Here is a 22,563-nt window from a genome sequence, read left to right as displayed (position 1 = left end):
GGCGTGGAGATATATATATTTACTGAACCTTTGATATTTGTATTTTTAAGCCGACTGCTAAATGTTTTATCTGATTTGTAAATAAATATATAATTAGTACAGCTTTCCGATTATAATCCGATTAAAATAGTGCTCTCATTGTGTTGTAGCTATTTTTTAAATACTATCGTCTATACAGTTTTATGTAATATTTTTAGGTAATTGTATACATGCTTATATTAAAACGTACAATAGCAAAATGCTAAAATAAATAAGATATAATAAAAATACAGTACTTCATACTACTTCATTTATATAACTACATGTTTCTACAAATCGCTGGTAACAATAAAATACTATAAAAGCATTATAGTTATATTTATCTAGAAAAGAAAAAAGTAAATGCTACAAATAAACTTCCACGGTTGAAAATGTATAATAAGACGCTCGACTGGAAAAAGTCAGTCAATTATTTCATTCCACATTTACTTGGAAATCAAACAAAGATGTTCGTAAACTTAAAGTTTTTGACTGCATTTATAATTAAACAGAAAAGGTAAAGGATGCTCCGATTAGTAATTCAATATGCGTCCCTCGTTAGGGGTTGCATAATAAATCATAGAAAATATGGAAAAATGTCCAACAAAATATCTCGTTACGGATGGCGACAAATTATCCGATTATCTATCGGGATTTAAAAATACATACTATAACTAAATATTTCGATAAATTTAAAATTAAATGAAATAATAAAAATAGTAAATAAAAGTTATGAATAGCTAATTATTAAATAATTAATTATATTCACGTAAATGACTTCATGCCAAGGAACTCATACATCAAATATTAGTCACAATTAAAATATTCAAATCATGTCATAATTTTCAATTAACTTAGGTCTGGAATTGCCAGTGTACATCTAAGCAAGAAGATCAACACATAACATGTACCAAAAAACGCAATAGAATAATACGCAAAGGTTCCTTAGTTTCCTCTTAAATTCACAACCAGTTGATTGACATTAAAATAAATATTGTGGTAGAAACAGTAAAACCATGTTATGTTAAAACTTATACAAATACAAGAAATCTATAAATCTATTCGTTCACTAATTGCGTACATTATAAATAGTACTTTTTCTCGAAAAAAATGCCAAATCAAGAATTCTCATTTTTATTTTAAATACAATTTCCATCTGCTTTTTTTGGTAAAAATTCAATTTGTACGAATATTATTAAGTGTTTGAACAACCACTGCATTTTTTTATACCGTTGCATCATAAAAAGTGGGTCTGTGCCAGATGTTAAATATTCATGCTTTCTTGAAAGCTTTTAATAGAGATCGGAAGTAATTTAATAGTAAAAAAATGTTTAATATTTCTTAACTACTCTAATTGGCTTTAACAATATTATTAATCAGATAAGAAGAAACCGCTACGAGTGAGAATCGGCAATTTAAAAAAAATTATAGGGGTTTTCACTGAATTGCGCCATTAAATTTATACTCTATAGAGGTATTTTATCTTTATTTTTTTCGATACGAAAAATATAAAGTAGCATCAGCTTGAATTGACTATTTTTTCTATTTATCAAAAGGACTCGAAAATTCTCGAAAAAATTGATAAGTAAAAATTAGAATTCTCATTTCTCGAGAAATTAAAAACAGCACGAAAATAAAACGTATATTTATAAGAGGGATGCGTAAAAATTTAAACCACCCAATGAAAACCTGTTAAAATCATCTAAAAGAGCCGTTATTTAAACAATAATATGGGTCACTTCAGCTATTCTATAAAAAAATTCTTTGGTTCGATTAAAAAATATGAAGAGCATCTAAATATATTTGTAAAATTTAATTTTGTCTGAAGGATTTAGTGTGCTTTTATAATTAAGATTAGACATTTTTTGTTTCATTTTATAGATAATTCAGACCATTTCAATGCAATATTTATTATCAACTTACTAATGCGTCGTGTAATAATACCATACAAGTTATTGAAGAGTATTTATACATATTGATTAGCGACTAAACGTTTTGCAAGAACGCTAACAAGTTCAAATTATGACGCATCATTGCACATATGCCTTGTACTGTCTAGCTATATGTGTAAAGCGGAAATCAATGTAATATGCGCATTTTATAATGTACAAAAATTTTTATACATATTTTTCGGGTTCATCAATTAAACCACGCTTTAATTCAACAAGTAGATACTTGATTAGAATTGCCTATTTAATCGAAGAATTAAATAGATAAGTCTAAAACGGTCGAAAAGCCTATAGCCAAATTTATTTTGGTATTAATTTAAAATCTCCGGTGACAAAACCAGTCGGCATGTGTTATACAAATACAGGGTTTAAACGTCTAAGAAAAAAAATACTTATTTATGGAAAAATGGGACACCACCATGAGAAAAACCTTTTTGCAGAATAAGCAAAATAAAAAAAAACAATTAAAGATTAAGATTGCCATCAAAAATCTGTTCTAGTGACCAGTAGTCGCACCAAACATAAGTTTTTCTATGGAGCCATGTGTATAAATACGTGAAGGCGGGCAATCAACGATCACTTCCTCATAGACTTTCTTTGACACTTCTACTGACGTTCACACTTCAGAGTTATAGTTATCAAAACTTAAAGAGCTCTCCAGCTTGAACTCACATTGACCAAGAAAAGGTCAACCCAATTTCAGATCGATGAAAAACGCAGAAGCCACCGCTTCTCTCTTCGCATCCCCGATCCAATTCAACGTCCGGAATCCATAGTTGCGCCTAAAACTTAGGGACGCACCCACAGAAACCTTTACGTATAACTAACATATACAATATGTACGTGACGATCTCATTTGTTGCACATCAAATAAATTTTTCTTAAAAAATAAAAATCAAGGCAAAGCAAAAATGAATATATTATTTCTTTCAATGTATTAAAGCAAAAATAAAAATCAAGGAATAAATATATACTGTTTTAATTACATATATTTCATGCCTTCATATTCAATCTTCATCAACTTCCATTATCTCTTGCATAGAATATAGAAAAGCCTTCGACATTCAGAAATATATTAATGTAATGTATTATATAAGTACATTAAACTGTCAGACATAAAATGTAAAAAAAAATATATTACCGCATTGATAATCAGACAACCTTTACAGAACAGTACTTTTTTTATACTATCTAATTATTTGTTTAATTTATTATTTTAATTCTTATGATTTACTATTATTTATTATGATATAATAACGAAAAATTTTTGTACATTTATTACACGTTGAATTTAAATACCGCATTACGTCTTGCGTCGTGTAGTGCCGCTATATAAAAATAAGTATAGCATGAAATAAATTCTATTGAGAATAAAATGTAATTTTCTTACACATAATATAAATATATTATATTTGCACGTTTTTGCTAATTATTTTAGCGATAATCATTTGCACGTACTTCTATATTTCATTTATAAATTAAATACATGCAAAAAATCTGTAAGAAATGATATATTTACTTATGTAATATATAATATACATATAAAATTGTGTTTTTAATTAATTATTTTTGAATCTAGAAGGTTGACTTTCAAATGAAGCAGTATATAATTATTAGTGTTAGATACCATAGATAAAAGTATATGCCTTACTAAGAGTAGTGCAATACTTCATACACAAATATACATTTGATATTTTTCATTAGATAGCAAGATAATGCATGTACTTGGAATTCCTATCATTCACTCGATATAAGCATTTTTTTAATATATTGTAGTTTATATTATATATACATACATATGACATATGAACATTAAGAGAGACAAATTTAGTTTGTAGATGTTTATAAGTTGCCGTGAATTATTGTAATTAATAACGACAATAAAAATTTTATTATGGTGTTGAAAATGTAAACGTTAAAAGATATGTGAATTAATATTTATACTATAAAATATTTGATAAAAAATCTATTGACAATTTAAAAACATGTGTAATAACTTTTAAGGACTAAAATGGTGTTTTACATACTCTAAATATAATATTTTTTAAATTAACATGACCTAAGTGTTAGTGGTGTTTATTTTTGTTTTTAATACAAAGTTTGTTGTTATTTTATTTTTAGGCAATAATTGAGATCGTTTCTGACCGCTTGTATGCATATGTTTTCTATACATAAAGTTTTCCATGAGCGCGTCCATAGGCTCCAGGTGTTTCCGAAGCGGGTTCAACTCTGAATTCCGTATGTGATGTGAAGAGAGAAGCGGTGACTTATACGATCTTAGATCTCTTCTTGGTTCAAGTCCATACAAACTTAGTGGGTACCAGTTAAAGAATTCTTGAAGTTATAATCTCTTGAACTCCAAAATGAATGTTTAAGCTATCTTGGTTGAAGTTCGAACGGACTTAATAAGCTCTTTAATTTTTGATGCCTTGAACTCCGAAGAATATGTTCAAGTGTGAATATCACTATAAGGTCAGTTAAAGGTTTTGAAGAAGTTACTGTTGGTTGTCTGCGTTTCCATATTCATACCCATGGCTCCTTTCATATGAGATTTTTTCCGCTCTTTCGGTGAGACGGTCAATTGCAAAAGTGTGACCGCCGAGTAGTTGTATTAAAACAGTTTTTCGTTGGTCCTTTCTCAAGGCGTTTGCGAAAGATACTTTTAATCGTAATCTTCATGGCAGGTATTATGGTTTAATCTTCAAAAAGTTTTTATCGCGGTAGTGTCCCATTTTAAAAAATAATCCTCTCTTTTATCTTATACTTTTAAACCCCGTCTTCATATATAACATTCGAACTAGCTTTGTTACCGAGGCTTATTAATTTATAGCATAATATTCAGATTATTGAAGTATTTTTTTTACAATATTTTTGTCCTCCCGATTTAATCCCTTTATTGATTAATTTAATTGTTGAATCCGATAAAAGCTGGCTTGGTATTTGCGTAAGTGAAGGACCAAATTACGTCAGTCTATATAGGTGGGACAACAAAGAATAAATTACGCCGACCGATCAGTTTTGCAAGTTAACAGTTTGTGGACTAAGGGTTGTATAATATATGCATGCACTAGCTTCAAGACTCGTGAATAAACGATCAAGTATGCTTGTAGCATTTAAGTTCTACTACCACTTACGTCATGGCATCTGCTGTTTTTTGCTTTCGGTGACACGTCCGTATTTCGACTAGACGTAAAATTGGCATGGTAATTGTTATCGTTTCTAACAAAGATTCTGAATCAATTATTTTTTTCTAACTAGCCGATTTGCTCTCCTTGAGTTGGGAGGTCATTTTATAATTCAAATGCATATTTAATACTACAAAAAACACGCGCAAATCTACAAATTAAGTGTTAAAACACATTTACAACAAAAAACTAATAACTTTATAGTTCAATACATTGCAGTCGAAAATGATATATTGTCTGGCATAAAAAACATGTATTTTACTTGCTGATTTTAAATACTTCAGTCGTAGTGTCATACAACTAGACCAAAAATATTTTGTAATACCAAAATAAATATCGTTTTTTTAATAAATCAAAAAAATCACTTATAAATAATCTTCTCATATCTTTTAGTCATTTTTTTAATTCCATCATCATAAAATGTTAGAGGCTTTGATGCAAAATAATCCGATTGCCTGATTGACATCGTCTGCATTTTAATTTTTTTCCAACTAGGAAGTGTCGCATCAATCGAAATAAATGATAGTCATAGCAGCAAATTCTGGAAACTAAGGTGGATGAAATCAATTCTTTCAGACAAGTTCCTTGATCTTTTCGAAAGTCAATTTCGCCACATGGGGTGCACATTGTCATATTGTGGAACTAGTATTTGAATTTTGTTGACAAAAGCAGCTCTTTTTTTACATCCGCGTGATTAACTAGGGATTGCAATAATACCGAAATTTTCAATAGTGGTATTACCGAGAGAAAAACAGTTTTATATTATTATTATTTTAATTATTTGACCGAAAAAATAATCATAGTATCGCTCGCATGATTCACCATGTTAATTGATTAGTAAAACCAAAGCATTCAGTACCCCGACACATTATTTTAATTAAAACACTTTTAATAATTATAAAAAAAAAACATTTTCGAAAATACGGGCACTAGAGTTTTCTTCTTTAGATTTTTATAGCATGGGCTATAATGTGTCAAAAGCCAAAGCAATACTGACTGTTACAACTTGTATTTAAAAAAACCGACATAAATTTCAGGATTACCTAATATTAACTGTCAGATCAATGGAAGAAATGATTATCTTTACATGCTACACTCACGTTACGTTACATATTTTTAAAACACTTTAATATACACTAAGTGTATATGAGAATTCTATTTTGAATGAGTAAAGGTCGGAATAATATTTGGATTCAGATAATACGACGAGGGATTAAGGGATTTTTACTGACACAATTCATATAATATGTTTTATGTTCGTCGATCAGAATATATTTACGTTATAAAATATTTACGCATAAATCAGTGAGTGTAAAACAAAGAGAAAATATAGAACATAATAAAATCTCGCGATGGCGCTCGGTTGCTTTTTATACCCTTCGTCTATTGAAATAGAGAGGTTTTTAATTCGCTTACCATGGACACCATTGCATTTTCATCGAAACCTTTTATTTATTTACTTCATATTATCATGCCTTTAAATAAAATATATAAAATTGGAAATATAGTAATGTAAAAAATATAATAATAAATATGACAAATAAATACTTGGAAAGTTTAATATATTATGCTAGTCTTAAATATGTCTTTGTTTTTTACGAAAATATTAGGAAATGAGATAAAATATGGTAAGAGATTCAGTGTTTATAACGAGAATACAAAATTTGATAATTTGTAATAATAAATCTATAATAACTAACATATCAGTAAATTACAAATATTTATTCAATCACTAAAATACATTATTTAAATCGCAATCAAACCACTCCTTGATGTTTTCGGCTAGTGTTTTAATTTAAAGCGCCACTTTTTTTTACTTTAATTATGGGTTAATAATAAAAAAATTTGGACCTCGCTTGCTCGGATAATTTAGCTTGCTTAGTCTAGAGTTATTTGAGCGATCGTAGACAGTTCATAACCTATGGTAGTAATAATATTACACCTGAACACTCTGCTCTTCTCGTTTTTTAATAATAACATTAATACGTCAGATACCTAACCCAGTTTTCTTTTGTATGCCGATAATTTAAATATGCTTAGATGCATTTGATCTATTTCAGACTCTTTCTATCCATAATGATTTAAATTCTCAATGGAGATAGACTTCCGTCAACCGTCTGCATTTTAGTATCGGAAAATATTATATTGTGTCATTTTTGCGTTCTTATTCTCTATCAGAATAATCTTACGATATCGGTTAAATCGGTTAAAAAACTTTTAAGATCTCGTAATAATTTTAGAGAGCAAGTGGAAGTACAACTACACGTAAACGACGCACTGTGGGATATTTGCCCGATCTGGGCGGTCAAAATTGTTTCTCCCCTTTAGTGATTCCATAAGTGCTCTTAGTCAAATATATAATAATATGAGTGTTAAAAAATACATTATTAAAAAAAAATTTTTTTGTATTTTTCATGAATAATTCATGCAATTTTATTTTAATACGTATTTAAAGTATTTCTTAAATTGTAGGCTCGAAGAAGAGGAATTCCGTGTTGAACAGTCGTGCGAATTTCGCCGCTTCAAGTGTTAAAAATAAAAAATAAATTGTATATGTCACAAAGTTTGATATTTGCTGTTTTTTTAACAAGAAAAAGTATTTGAATAGTATTTTATCATACTCGGTATCGTTTTTATTTTTAAATATGTGTATGTTTGCTGATTCTAAACATTTTTTTATTTTATTTTATTAGTACGCGATCCACAATTTGAGGTTTACTGATTTTACCATGGTGATCATATTATTAAAAAATAACAATCATTTTAAAACTGTATTTTAAATTTGACGTTAACACGTCACCTAATTAAAAACGTTTAGGTCCTAACTTTCGCGACTAACCTCCGTCCCATTTTTAAGAATAATGGTTTGTAATGTGTTAAAAATCGCAAAAATCCGCAGCCAAATTTACATGAATCATAAAGAGAAAGACTGTCTAACTATTATTGAGGAATTTTAGTTTTAGGTTCCGGAACGTCTTTCAAAATCACGTTTGAGCCGGCATGTTCGTAACAACCTACTCGCCAATAACTGTCGCCATCTAGCTCCTTAATAGGCTAGCATTTAACAGAAGCTGGTCCTATTCGAATTATTTGATTCGTAGGCCGTAAAATATTATTTTAACTTCTCTCCCATTGTCTTCATTGTATACATATTTTTTCATATACATATAAGTATGATATTTTAATTGAAAAAAGTTGCCAGATGAAAACACCGCAAAGCAATAAAACACATGAAAGACAATAAAACTCTAAATAAGCTCTCTTCCGTGATTGTACAAATAAAATTTGTATTTGGATACTAATTATTATTTAATGTCCCTGCATAGTACTCCACTGGCTCAGTAACAAAATGAATCTATTTTTCATTGCAAAATATAATAATTTTGCAAAAACCTTTTAGACGAATGACAATTAAAAAGTAATTAATCATTTAAATACATTAACTATTTATGCACGAAACTTACATTATTGAAACAGGAGTCGTCAACCTTTACTTTATTTTTTAATATTATTCAGATATTATTAATATACTTTTTAAACATCACAGTTTTTCTTAAATAAATCATTGAGGTAACTTCTGTATATACATATTTCTCCAGGTTAAATTTAATTATATTAACTACTTGCACATTAATAACCAGTTTATTAAAATACAAGAAGTATAAGCGATTAAATAAAATATTGTAGCGTTTTTTTATTTTAGAATATGCTTGCGATTATAGGACGCGGTGGAAGTGCGATATGATTACGGTATTTACGATAAGAAAATAATGCGAGTTATTACTGAAGTGATGTAGTGATTTATATGGATATTTATAATATGCAATAACTCATAAGATTATCTATTCTTAGTAAATAAATATAAATCGGCAATGTTGAATTGACTGTGCTATTTGATATTTATCAAAGCACTAACGAATATTATATTTTTGTTATTAATGATGTACATTCGTTATATGCATATTACCTACAACCAAAACCAGGACATTGTTTATATACATATATATATATATATATATATGAAAATAACGTCACTGCTATTATGAATCGAAAACACTGTTTGGTTAGTCATTACCAATTTTTTGATTCGATTTTTTCATAGAAAGTAGCATGTCAAGGTGAGAAAAGAAATCATGTCAAAGTCTCACAAATGCAAATAATAATACGTTTGCTTTATACGTGTTGTAGAATAAATCTAAGATAAAATAAATTTGAATATGAAAAATTAATAATGTTTAAATATTATTATGGTAAAAATAAATAAATTTAGTTATATCAAATAAATTCAATAAAAAAATTATCACAAAGGTAAAAACATATATTAGCTATATGTTTTAGAAAACTGTACGTTTTAAGCATTTAAATAATTATTAAATAAAACGTAATTTTATTAGAAAAACTATAATAAAAAATATATATCATTTTTATCATTATTACATACATTAAAAATATTTTCATTTTTTACAAAATTAACGTAAAAATAATTTATTAATTAAAATTTTGTGCATTTTAAGGTAGATACAAATAACTATCGGTGTGATGACGAATGAGAAGCAATAATTGCCTTTAAAATATATATATTTGTAATGTTATTTACTATTAAGAATGCGCATTAAAAACTGGGAGGCGCATTATCTTAATGCCGTAGGCTCTCTGGTGACATTGCATATGAGACTGCGCTTACTGGGAGGAGGGGCTCTAGCGGCGTAAAGTTCTAGAGAGCATAGGTGTAGTGCCGCAGGTCGATGGAGGGGCTTTTATAGACTGAGCGAATGGTGAGCTTAGACTAATTAATGTCCATGGTAACTGAGTGTAAATCAAATTGTCGGCAAAATTTTTTTTCATTTTTTTCAAGCCATGGAAAACTTTTATTAAGCGAAAGAAATGATATCTGTCTGTATAATATATTTTTCTGAATATTTGTATGGTATTACCTTAATAATTATTATGGTATTACTTCAAAAATATGAAAAGTTAATTATATAATATTGTTAATTATACATTTGAAAGATATTAATTATTCAACTATACATTCAGATAAATTTATAGTACAAAACGAAATTCACCTGAAATTTACTATTACAATACAACGTTTTGAGTTAATTCACTATTTATGTCGTTTATGATCAGTTTTATAATATACCTGTCACTTTCAGTGAGAGCGTTAATTGTTACTATGAATTTTAAAATATAGGTTGCTGCTACGTAACAATGTGAAGTTTTCACGTCATATAAAAATAAAATCTACTATAAAATAAGTCTGTCACCGCTATCAATAAACCGAGATTTGATTGAAATTGAAAAAATGTTGATTGATATTGAAATTTGGAACGCAAAATTATTATGAATATATAGGGTGTCTCAAAATTAACGCAAGATTTGAATTTGCATTGGTTTCTAAGGCAAGTGAGAATTTAAAATCTAGAGCGACTTTATTAGCAGAAAAAAATAAATGCATTAAGCAATAAACTATTTAAATAATATAAAACAATATCCAAAAATTTATCATTTACTTATTATAAATGTTTTATAGTAATTATAAGAATCGATTAGTGCTTTAGTAAATTGGTAAAAATATTCAGAGGCTGTCTTGAGGTAGGGTAAAACCACAAAATAGTCCAAAGGAGCAACAGGCATCGACACGGGCAAATGGACCGTTTGACTGATAAAGAATACTTCAATGAGTACTTTTAATTACATTTCTATGTAATTAGTTCTATGGGCAAAAAGTGGTTTTTGCCCCGCGTCCATAAATAAAAAATAGTATATTTTCTACAATTATTTTACACGTAATGTGTATGTATTAGATTTATCATTGATATTTTTATTTTCACAGTAATAAATTTATATGATAATAAAAAAGACCACTCGTTATTAGTTATTATATTATTCAGATGTGGCCAGGCTTCATGTTTTTATTAATAAAAACCAATTTCTGAAAATTTCCGTGTGAATGTATATATTTTTTCATTCATTAGAATTCAATACAATACGAACTATTCCGAATTTAGCTTTTCATGCATGTCATTATTGCATAAAAATGAGATTGATCTTATTACCGTATAGACGCGCTAAATAAAATTAATTCAAAAAGTAGATTTCATCTACCTTGACATTGATTAGTGTAAATAGTTTTTGAAACATATGAAAGTTTCTTAAATAGATTTTGAGTAATGTCTAAATTCTATCGATAAATAAATTATCAAAAATTAAATTTCCATATGATTAAATGTCATTCCATGACATTCAAGAAAAAAAAACACTATTTAATTTTGATTATAAAATGGATAACAATATGCTATTTCGCACAGAAGTGGTAACCGATTTAGATGTCGCATTTCAAGGTTTAAGCAGATTTCATCAGAATATAAAAATTGAGTCAAAAAATAATTGTCGCCAGCAATTAATCGCTAGCCGTTTGCCGCCACCGCGTCAATTAATCGTATAAACAATTTATAGCCCACAAATAATCGCTAGCATATTTTACCGTTTTAAACGTACAGCTGTGACAAATTGAAAGTGAACATGGTGGTTCTTATACGTATTTTGATTATTTTATCAACTTTTATGCATTTTTTACACATTTTTGAATTAATAATAGATAATTATAATTGTTAACTTTCGTTTTATTGTTAAAAAATACAGGTATTGTAAAATTAGGAAGGTATAATTGCATACATTTTAGGAAAGGTGCATTTTTTCGTCATCCTAGCGAGCGCATAATGGCGAGCCTCCAAGTCAACACGTGCGTGCGACCCTTTTTTGCTTCTTTTCATAGAAAACAATAACGAGAACATTTCAAAATTATAAGCTTTTAAATAAAACTTTTTAATACCATATTAAAAAAAATATTTTGTCATAATATCATCTTTATTTTCAATAAATTCTTGTATTCTACCTGGCATCGATCAATATAGATTTCCAATTATTTTAAGATCTATCTCCCCTTCTCACATTTCCATGATATGATTTTTTCAGCTTGGCTAAATTTTTTGATGTTATTTACTTAATTGTTGTTTAATGATTGCTTACAAATTTTCAATTGGGTTCAGGTCGGAACTGTTTCCTGGCCATATTAATGATGTGATTCACATTAACTCTTAGAATTGTGTAATCTATAGATAGAGTGAAAGTCTTAATTTAAAAACTAACGAGCTCGATAACATGGCGCAGAATCATCTTGCGAAATGGGTTCAGCAGTATGTTGAAAAAGTTCTTCAATGGTTTGAATAAAGTCATTGTATACAACCAATTTATATATTTTTGCATTCATGGGCCCTGGACGAAATTTACAGAGCTGTCATGCACCCCCAGACCATCACATATGGTGAGTGGTTGCATAGGGGATGAAATCTTTCGCTTTTTCTACGGCGCACAGTCGCTCACCATCTGCTCCAAACAGATTAAATTTGGATTCGTCTGAGAAAGCCACTTTTCTCCAATCTTCGACGGTCCAATGGCGATGAGCTTTTGCCCATTCAAGATGATTCTTTTTCATTTTTTCAATAAATAGTTTTTTTTTGCTTGATTTCTACGTTTTAAATCGAGCTTCAAGCAAACGTCTATTCACTGTTCGTCTCAATATATTGCAGTTTGAAGTAAATTGCAATTTTGTTTGTATTTCAGGAGCAGTTTTGAAATGATATTTGCTGCTGTTTTCTCGAGCAGACGTCATACGCTTCCGACCACCCCTTTGCACCCTCTCAAGAATTCCTGTTTCGCGTTATTTAAAAAAAAAAAAATAACAGAACCACTGCGCCATCTTTAGAATTGAAACCTTTTCTTCGAGATATGCTATTATTTTAGATTTTACTGTGATTGACATTTGTTTAGATCTCTCCATAATTTTGCGTTTGTATTTACATAAGCGAGTTCATTTGCTCTTGAAACCCAAACCTAACCTAACGAAAGTTCTAAAACCAATTATAATTTTTGCACTTTCACTAGATTAATTCGTTTAGATGGACGCAAGCGGACGATTCGCAACTGTAAAATTGAGTTTCATAGACATTTTAGAACAGCTTATAATTTAAACCACTTAAAACACGTCTTGATTAAAAAAAATTAGACTGCACCATCAATTAACTAATGAATAAGCGAGTTTGCACTTAATTATAAAAATAAGAGCTATAGAAAAACCTTATTTTCAATTTAAAATGACCAATAAATGTACATAAACTCAATATATGTATTGCCTGGCGATAAAATATGCTAGCGATCATTTGTAGGCTATAAATTCTTTATGCGATCAATTGACGCGGTGGTAAACTTCTAACGATTAATTTCTGGCGGTGAATTTCGGGCGATAAATTTTCCAGACCCCATAGAAAATATATGCAATAAAGCCTTAAAAATCTCTCGAGGGCAGTGTGTCTTGTATAATCACCTAGTGCGCATTACCCACGACAAATAATGAAACCGACTCACTTTTATTAGAAATAGTTCAAAAAGGTTTCACAAATATAAATATTATCGATTTTTATTTCCCACAAAATTTATACAAAGTATGTTGCGATATGATTTAATTGAGTTGCATTGACGATTTGACTAAGGACTCAAGTTAAGGAATATTCACAATTCAGAGATTATGGAAAATTTTGTTTTGTATTCACAAATCTTTTTTGAAGCACCGCAAGCAAAAACAGGAATACTAGACAACTCCCTAATAAACACAACTAGCGGATACTATTGATTTACTCTCATCTAGATACTCACAGTTGGTGGACGTATTGTCTAGACAAAATTTAATTTATATAAATGTATTTAATTGTTTTATGAATATATTTTATAAAAAAAATATTTCCTACATGAGTATTAAAATTAGTAAATATATTAACAGAATTTTAAAATATATAATATCCAGATTAAATAACATATATAATAATAGCTTGGAAGTAATCATCCTTTCATTGTGGAATTATTTAACGTTTATATATTGACTATCTTATATGTAGTTAAAATATAAACGTTCAGTAATTCAACACTTTTTTCTAATGCTTGTATGCATTTGATAGGTAGTTTTTGAAGACTGCACTTTCTCTAAATATTCAATAATATTATTTGTATTTTCAAAAACATAAAAGCCGAAAAAATTCTATCATGCGTAGGAGATTGAAATTAGTGATTATTATATAATTATAACTCCATTCGATCATCACATATTAAGTTTACTTAGATTTTTCTAATTTCAGGGCTGAATATCGTGATGATAAATTCGAATTGAGCTAGATCGTATAAATTAGATATTGAAAATTCTCAACAATAAGCTACTTCAGCTCATAAAGAATATATGTATTCAACAAAAAAATCTTGGGCTAACATTTGAAGACACTTTGGTCAGATTGACTTTAAATAATCACCGTGAAGACTATTACCATAAAAGTGTAAACAACCAACTAAATTAGAATGTTTTATTTGTTCTTCTGAAAAAAATTATTATGTGCTTGTAAAGCATCCTAGGGTCACTTGAATCACTGCGATATGCACCTGTCCGCGGATGAGCGTGCGCATCTCGCGCAGCGTCTGCACCGCGCGGACACCGACAGGTATCCACCAGGGTAGCAGGTAGTCCGAGACTCACCCCTTGCGCCACCGGCAGGAACGACAGCTTCCGACCTGGCTCGTGTGAGCCCATGGCTACTGGCGCTCAGCGCGAGCGAACGTACGAATACGAATCTGTGCGGAGCGCGTGTGGATGCGTGTGCGCGAGAGCACGCAGCCGGCACCACCAGCGTCCGATCACTACTGATCTGTGTTGTGCTGCCCGCTTGTTGACGATGGCACATGGCTGGCGTACATGTGCACTCGTTGGCAACCCCCGCCACCGCAGCGCTTCAAATGCTTCTTCGCGGGACACGTTTTTACCTCACGCATTCTATGAATTGCAATCGCGATTGTTAGGCGCGCGGCTTAAGAAGAAACTCGACCGGTGTCTGGCTCAGGGACGTCTCGTGAGCAGTTGCCTAGAAGCAGCAAAACCTGGGAGCAGCAAATGATCGCGGAACATATATTTAAAATAGGAAATATTTTATTGAAAACATTAAAATTAAAATATTATTTCAGTATGATAAAGGGCGGCAACATACTTATATTGCAGACACGGTTAATTGGGCGACGGCGATTGGAAGACGGACAAATGGTCTTTTGGGCGATATAATAATAATGCAATACAAATTAATTTGCAATAAAAATCTTATTTTTATCGTTTTATTTAGTAACATGACCCTATTAGAAGAATTAGAAGCAATTTTTAAATGGTCGCCTAGACATATTAGAAGTAAGGCTCCACCAATTTTTCCATCCAACGTTTGGTCTGTTTATCATAAAACATTGAACGGAAGCGATAAGACCAATAATTTTGCCGAGGCATGTTATCGGAAACTGCAATTGAGCTTTTGTAGCAGTCAAAGTCATCCAAATTCATAGATTTTTATCAATGGTCTCAGATAAATCCAAAAAAGGTATAATGTTACAGTGTCTAATATTTATTTTTCCAGTTTCTGGTCAAAGCCATCCACCTGGGTATCTATTTATTCGTTCTCCTCTATATTTATTTATTTTTTAGGGCAAAAAAAAAGTTATTTGTTTCTTATTAAGTTAGCTAGCACTTTTTTTTTAAATATTCATGTTACCTTATTAAGGTTTTTAACTAATGGGTTAGAATGATTTTTATTTCTGTCATGGTAATTTACTTTAAGTTTATCGAAGTAATCGCCTAAAGTGTCTATTTTTAAATCTTTATGTATATTTGAGTTTCGGACAAACCATTGAGCATTTGTCTTTTTACTCTTGAAGTTATGTTATTTATATAGTATTTTCATGTTAATTTGGAGTCCAGAGTTAATCCTAAGTATTTGGCTGAATTTTGCCATTCGAGGCTTTTATCGTACATTTTTTATTTAGAGAGATTATTATTAGCATAGGCGTGTTTTCTTCTGCGATTAAACATTACAGCGACGCTTTTGTTGGGATTTTCTGTTATTAGCCACTTATCGAACCACTTTTGAATAGTGTTTGTTTTGAAGATGAGTTAATGTTTTAATAAGAGCATAAAATGGCGGTATCATCCGCGAATAGGGCAGTAATTACTTTTTTATATGGCTTGGAGGGAAAGTCGCTAGTAAAAATTGTAAATAATAATGGACCCAAAATTGATCCCTGCGGAACGCCTGCCAGAATAGGTCTCGTTTTCCAAATTAATTTTAAAGGTTCTATTTTTAAGAAAAGATTCAATTATTTTGTTCAGTTCAGATGGAAATTTGGATTTTATATGTTTAAATAGTATACCATCATGGTATACTTTGGCAAACGCTTGATCGGCCACTTTTTAAAATATTCATTTAATTGCATAAAGGATTTATTTAACTTGGAGGATATTTTGTCAAGACTATAGGAGCTTGTTATGACTGCTGTGTCGTCTGCATATATAGATAAGTGTGTGTTTTTTAGGGTCGGTATATCATTGGTGTAGAGCAGTGGTCGGCAAACTTATTAGCCAAAGAGCCAAATATATATACATTACAACGATTAAAAAAAATTGAGAGCCAAATCTATTTATTAATTTAGCAAACCTTTATTATAATTTTCCAAATCAACACAAAGACGCTTAAATTTAAATTAAGAGCGTGTCTTGCGCGAATGCCCGTGGATATTTGTGCCAGAGCCGCACTGAAGGGGCCAAAGAGCCGCATGCGGCTCCGGAGCCGCACTTTGCCGACCTCTGGTGTAGAGTATAAAGAGATATGGCCCAAAAATACTCCCCTGGGGAACTCCAGCTGGGATATTACGTGGTATTGATAGCTCGTCGTTTAATGAAACGACATAGCTTCGTCCGTTAAGATATGAGCGAATAGTGCAAATGATATAATCGGGTGTATCGTTTTGTTTTAATTTATGAATTAGTCCGTCATGCAAAACAGTGTCAAATGCTTTTTCAGCATCGATCATCAATAATCCACTGCTCTTTTTCACATTCATATTGGCCGATATGTGTTCAGTCAGACGTGTGATTTGGTGTATGGTGGAGTGACCTTCGCGGAAACCATACTGTTCATTTATAAGTTTATCTTTAACCGATTCCTTTAAGCGAGATAAGATAACTTTCTCAAAGATCTTGCTAAGTGTGGGTAAAAGACTTATCGGGCGATAACTAATTGCTTCTGACGCGTTTTTCTCCGGTTTTTTAATAGGGTGTATTTTTGCAGTTTTCCATATCGACGGGAAGTAGCCAAAAGCTAAGCAGGCGTTGAATATTTTAGTCAGGTATAGAAAGCTTTTAAATGGTAAGTTTTTGATTAAAACGTTATCAATTTTATCTATTCCAGGAGCTTTACGGGTTTTTAAGTGTTTTACAATGCCGATTAATTCTGATATATAATATTTACCTGTCTAATGGATTGAGTTAAATTAGTATTTTTGTCAAGAGCACAAAGAGTTCTAGCTACTTTTTTGGTTGTCGGTGTGTGAGTGTAGTTTTGGGTCAGGGTGTAAGATGATGCAAATATATCGGCCAATACTTCAGTTTTTTCTCTATTAGTCGTGGCAATGGCAATTCCATTTTTTAGCGAAGGGATGTTTGTATTTTTAGTTTTTAACTGTATTCTAAATACAAGTAAAATATACATTAAAACGAAAAAGTATATTAATTAAAAAACGATTTTATTTTTAAATTATTAGCTCATATTATAATTACATACATATGTACAATACCATGTAAATATTCTATGATATTTTCTCTATTGTACCTCAAAAGCATTATAAAAATTCTTTGGACATATTCTTCGTAACGTTTGCGCTGATGTTCAAAACCTGCTATAGCTCTCTCATAATCAACATCACAGATTTTTTGGATTTTTCTGAGATCAGTGATAAAAATCCATAAATTTAGATAAGTTGAACTGCTACCAAAGCTCCATTGCAGTTTTCGATAAGATGTTTCGGTAAAATAATTGGTCCTATCTCTTACATTTAATGTTTTATGATAAACAGACCAAACGTTCGAGGGAAAAATCGGTGGAGCGCTAGTAAAATTGGTTCTAATTCATTGAATAAATGATTATCCAGTTCAGAAATTGCATACATATTAACTTGTTCTGGAACGAAGGCAAGGGAAGTAATCATTTTTTAATTTAAAGCGAATTGAACATCAGAAATGTATCTAGTCAAAAGATTACAAGAAGATTTTGTACCAGATCAAAAAATCTTGATGAATTGCAATTTCATAATCAACATTTATATTTTCGGGATCAAATAATAACCACATTTAATTTTTCATATCAAATAATTTTGTGTATGTTTCAAGAGTCTAATTATCTAATAAATAAAATAAAACAAGGAAAACAAAACATGCTTTCTAGCCAAAATTGCAAAAAAATTGAGAAAATAAAGGGGGAGAAAAATGTGCCATATACAAATAAATCTTAAATCGCAAATTAGGAATTTCAATTTCATATGCTAAATTTTCGAAATGAAATAACTTTGCTAATATTATCTGGAATTATTAAATTTCGATTCAAAATCATGTAGAAGGTATTTTACGTTATATCTATTTATAAATTATCCTTGATGTTTAGGAATCTATTAACGTTTATTCTTGAGGTTTTGAATTATAACTAACCCTTGTTTTTTGAATGCAAAAATATTACTAATTAAATCGTTGATTCTGCTTAATCACCCCACATCTTGTGTAAAAACAAGTCTGGTCATTTTTAGTCTAATTATGTTTGAAATAGTTGCTGTTTAAGTGATTTTACTCTAGTGATATCTATTTCACTTTTTGTTTAAAATCTCTTGCTAGATAAAATCAATTGATGAATAATACAGTGCTCAAAATATCTGTAAAATCTTCTACGTTCAGACATAAGGCAATAAATTGATTATCAAGCATTGCCGCCGCTCAATCGACTATGATTGAGACAAGATTCAATAATGGCAACTATATCTGAGGTTTTGTGATTAATACTCTCAGGACGGTTGCTCTCACGAACATTTCTCTCGTGGAAAATTGCTCTCTTTTATTTTACGAAGGCAAACAAATAAAAATAAAGAATTTAATATTCACCATTAGATATATATATATTTTAGTGTATATCTGGTATGCTAAATAATGTGTATTTTTTAATACAATGTAAGTATTTCGCTGATTTTTCTGGGCTTGATAATATTATATCAATGCTTTATAAAATACACATTTTTCGCGCGGAAAAAATCCATGTAGTAAAACTAAGTAAGAAGAAGTTAAATGTGTATTTGAGTAATTCTGGGAAGTTAGTGATATTGGCGGTGTTAAACAATATTATGATTTCAAAATTCATTCGGTTTTCGGAAACAATGCGGTAGTTTATAAATACTTATTTGCTCATGTTTATAAATACAAATGTTTATGAATGTGCTTCAATTAATACATAAAAATGGTTCGTTTCAATCTTTTTTTTAGTAAAGATAAATAATTTTTGAATCCAAAAATTAAGAAATGTATAATTAAGTTGCTATTTTTAACAAAGCACCTACTAAAAATCAATGAATATTTGCTAAAATCTATGCATTCATATAATAATAATATGTCTTGAAAAATCATTAAAATATTTACATTGTATCAAAAGATACACACATTTAAGTAACAAATTCGCGCATATATGCCACATAAACCATCCGCCAATAAAGTGTTGTAAAAAAATGAATGCAATTGTCCGTGAGAGCAATTGTCGTGGGAGCAACTGTCCCGAGAGTAATTGTTCGTTTACCACACAAACCAACCCCTGCTTTTTAGCCAAGTATGGCACGGAACATTTTCTTGCTGGAATCAGATGCTAGCGTGGTCTGTGCTTGGAAATAATTTACAGCAGGAATCCATGGAAGTGGATTCCTACATTGAAATATAAAAATCACTATTCATACTACCCTCGCAAGTGTACTAGTTTCCTACTGCTGTTGCCATGCAACCCTAGACCATAACGCTTCCGCCATGATATTTGACTTTAGGTACTAGGCAATAAGCTAGATATTCCTTTCCGACTCTTCAAAGCACGTATAGCCACGGTTTGTGTCGGTCTTTAAAACCTCTAACTACCACATCAATGAGCATTATTCTCACCGTCCGCGAAAAAATAGATGGCCCTCTGCTTGCAGAGACTTCAGCAGCCAGCTCTGAAGACATTTTTCGATGATTTTAAGGGACTCGCGAAACAACATTTGATCTTCCTGGGCAGTTGTTGTCTTTCGTTTTTTTCTAGTTCATGGTTTTGATTTGTAAGAATCACATTTGATGAACCGTTTCAAAGCATTTTGAATAACGGGTTGTCAACAATTCACGTGCTTATTAATTTTCGATACATTCAGTCAATAATATGCAAAATGCAAATGCGAGAAAATATATTTGCCGTTTTATCTTCACTTAATTCGCGTTTTTTAAGCATTTTTTAAATGCTTATAAAATATTCTAAATAAATTAAATTAAATAAAAAAGATTATAACTACAGATAAAGGCCGAAATCATGTAACTGAAAATAACGGTCACATAAGCGAGACTGAGCAATTAGACCTGCAATTATTTTTTAAAACTCAAGTGAGATATTAAAAACGACAAGTTCCTTTGCATAGTTTTCAGAATTACGGCTAAAACTACTTGCTTATATTTCGATCAGATTACGCAGTTGTATAGAGTTACACACAATTTTAAGGGATACACCATTATTATGGCCATGGCTGTACATTGTCAATTGCTACTGATGGTGCTTCAGCAACGATAGGGCGTTACTAGGTATTATGTGTCGAGATACCGGTAGGGGGTTACTAGGGATTCTGTGTCGATACGGAAGTTGCCGGCTTTTGTGTCATCTCGTGTGCCAGTACTTGCAAAAAAATTAACCCAAAACTCAGAAATAAACTTCGTCGAAATTGCACAATAGTTTAAGAACCATTATATTCTAAAATAGCTGTCGGTACCTCACGACAGTGAAGTACCGACCCGGGATTCCCCTTAACTCAATTTTGATTACATTTACCAGCTCCTCTGTCATATGGCAAGCGCTCGCTGCGCGCAGTTCAGAGCAATTAATTAAACAGTGAAATATGTTATAATCACAGCATTTTTCTTACAAAGTGTTAATTGCACATGATTCTAAATTATGTAGCATTGTAATTAAATACAATATAATCAAAACTATAAACTATAAGTGTGCCAGTAAGAGTTTGGTTATATTAATAATATATCACGGTTATTCTAACAAAATTACTATTGACTTTCTAGGTTCAAATATTAAAAAACAAACAGCAGTGACATAATACAATAATAAAAAAATTCATATTACTGTAAACAAAAAGTTATATTTTACTCACTATATAGTATCTAATAACATTTACGTATGGCAAACAATTAGATCCTGACGTATTACGACTACTTTAAAGAAGATGAAGAGATGCCAATCAACGTGTTTAATCCCCTACGGTAGCTTCCGTTAATTTTTTTTTCAGTTGATGCTTAAATTTCATTTATGGATTATATTAGTAATAACGTGTTCAATGTTTAACTCTTGATATAGGTCTTATTGACAACGTAGAATTGGTATATATAAACAAAAAGTTGAAGTTACTATCAGCAAGTACTATCATTTTATAAAAAACATACTACGTAAGTTTAGTGTATCTAATTATCCTAAATTTGGCTGTTCCAAAAGAGAAATGATTGCACAGAAGAAAAATTGATAAAAAAACCATGACGTAGATTCATATTTTGCTACATCGGAATTAAAAATAACCCACTCTTAGATATTTTGGCTATCGATTATTCCAGGTATGAAAGCACATATTTCTAATCATTATAAAATATCGTTTATTAGATACCATCCAAAAAACTACACATTTATAAGCTGTCCGTTGGCTGATATATATAGCGTTCCCACTGCGACAACGCCGATTTGATCGACATTAACTTTCAATCCTCATACATACTAAGAATATATTAATAATAGTCATATTAATTATTATATTAATAATAAACAAATCTAACGAATACGTGCATTAAATCAGAAGCAATGATAATTTTTATGTATTTTAAAAGGAAAAACTCACTTTTCGGCCTCGGAGCCCGTCGACGGGAATTCAAAATTTGAAGTTTTCATTACGAAGATTGTTTATCTAGTATAATCAATATATTCTTTTAATCCTTACACACATTATGTATATATTTCATTTTCATAGTTATAACATACCTAGTTAATTTGCAACCCGATTATTTATATTCAGGGAAATCGAACAACACACATGACAAATTAATAAAAATTATAGTCGTATAACAAAATTATTGAAACTGTTGTCATGTTAATGTCGGCCATCTTGTTTTTTATTTGAATGCTTATTTTTCATTGGTCGACAACAAAAGAATACATTAGCGGAGACTCGAAAATCATCGTGCT

General features: G+C 30.4%; 1 protein-coding gene across 2 annotated transcripts in view; it reads right to left on the bottom strand.

The window, feature by feature from the left end:
* The window catches only part of Ae2 (anion exchange protein Ae2), a 105,465-nt gene extending 90,567 nt beyond the window's left edge, over positions 1 to 14,898 (bottom strand). The window contains exon 1 of one of the 2 annotated variants that reach the window (XM_088188042.1): positions 14,733 to 14,898. In XM_088188042.1, coding sequence (XP_088044168.1) covers positions 14,733 to 14,786 — 54 coding nt within the window. In that variant the 5' untranslated portion in view covers positions 14,787 to 14,898. Of the gene's footprint in view, positions 1 to 14,638 lie in introns of both variants that reach the window. The other variant, XM_088188043.1, reaches the window with a different exon arrangement.
* Positions 14,899 to 22,563: the final 7,665 nt, after the last annotated feature.

Source organism: Plectrocnemia conspersa, unplaced genomic scaffold (genome assembly GCF_051122295.1).
Source record: "Plectrocnemia conspersa isolate PC_06_02 unplaced genomic scaffold, ASM5112229v1 ptg000006l, whole genome shotgun sequence".
In the NCBI taxonomy this organism is placed as follows: Eukaryota; Metazoa; Arthropoda; class Insecta; order Trichoptera; family Polycentropodidae; genus Plectrocnemia; species Plectrocnemia conspersa.
The sequence above is the reverse complement of the archived record's forward strand: the minus strand, read 5'-3'. Positions and strand labels throughout refer to the sequence as shown.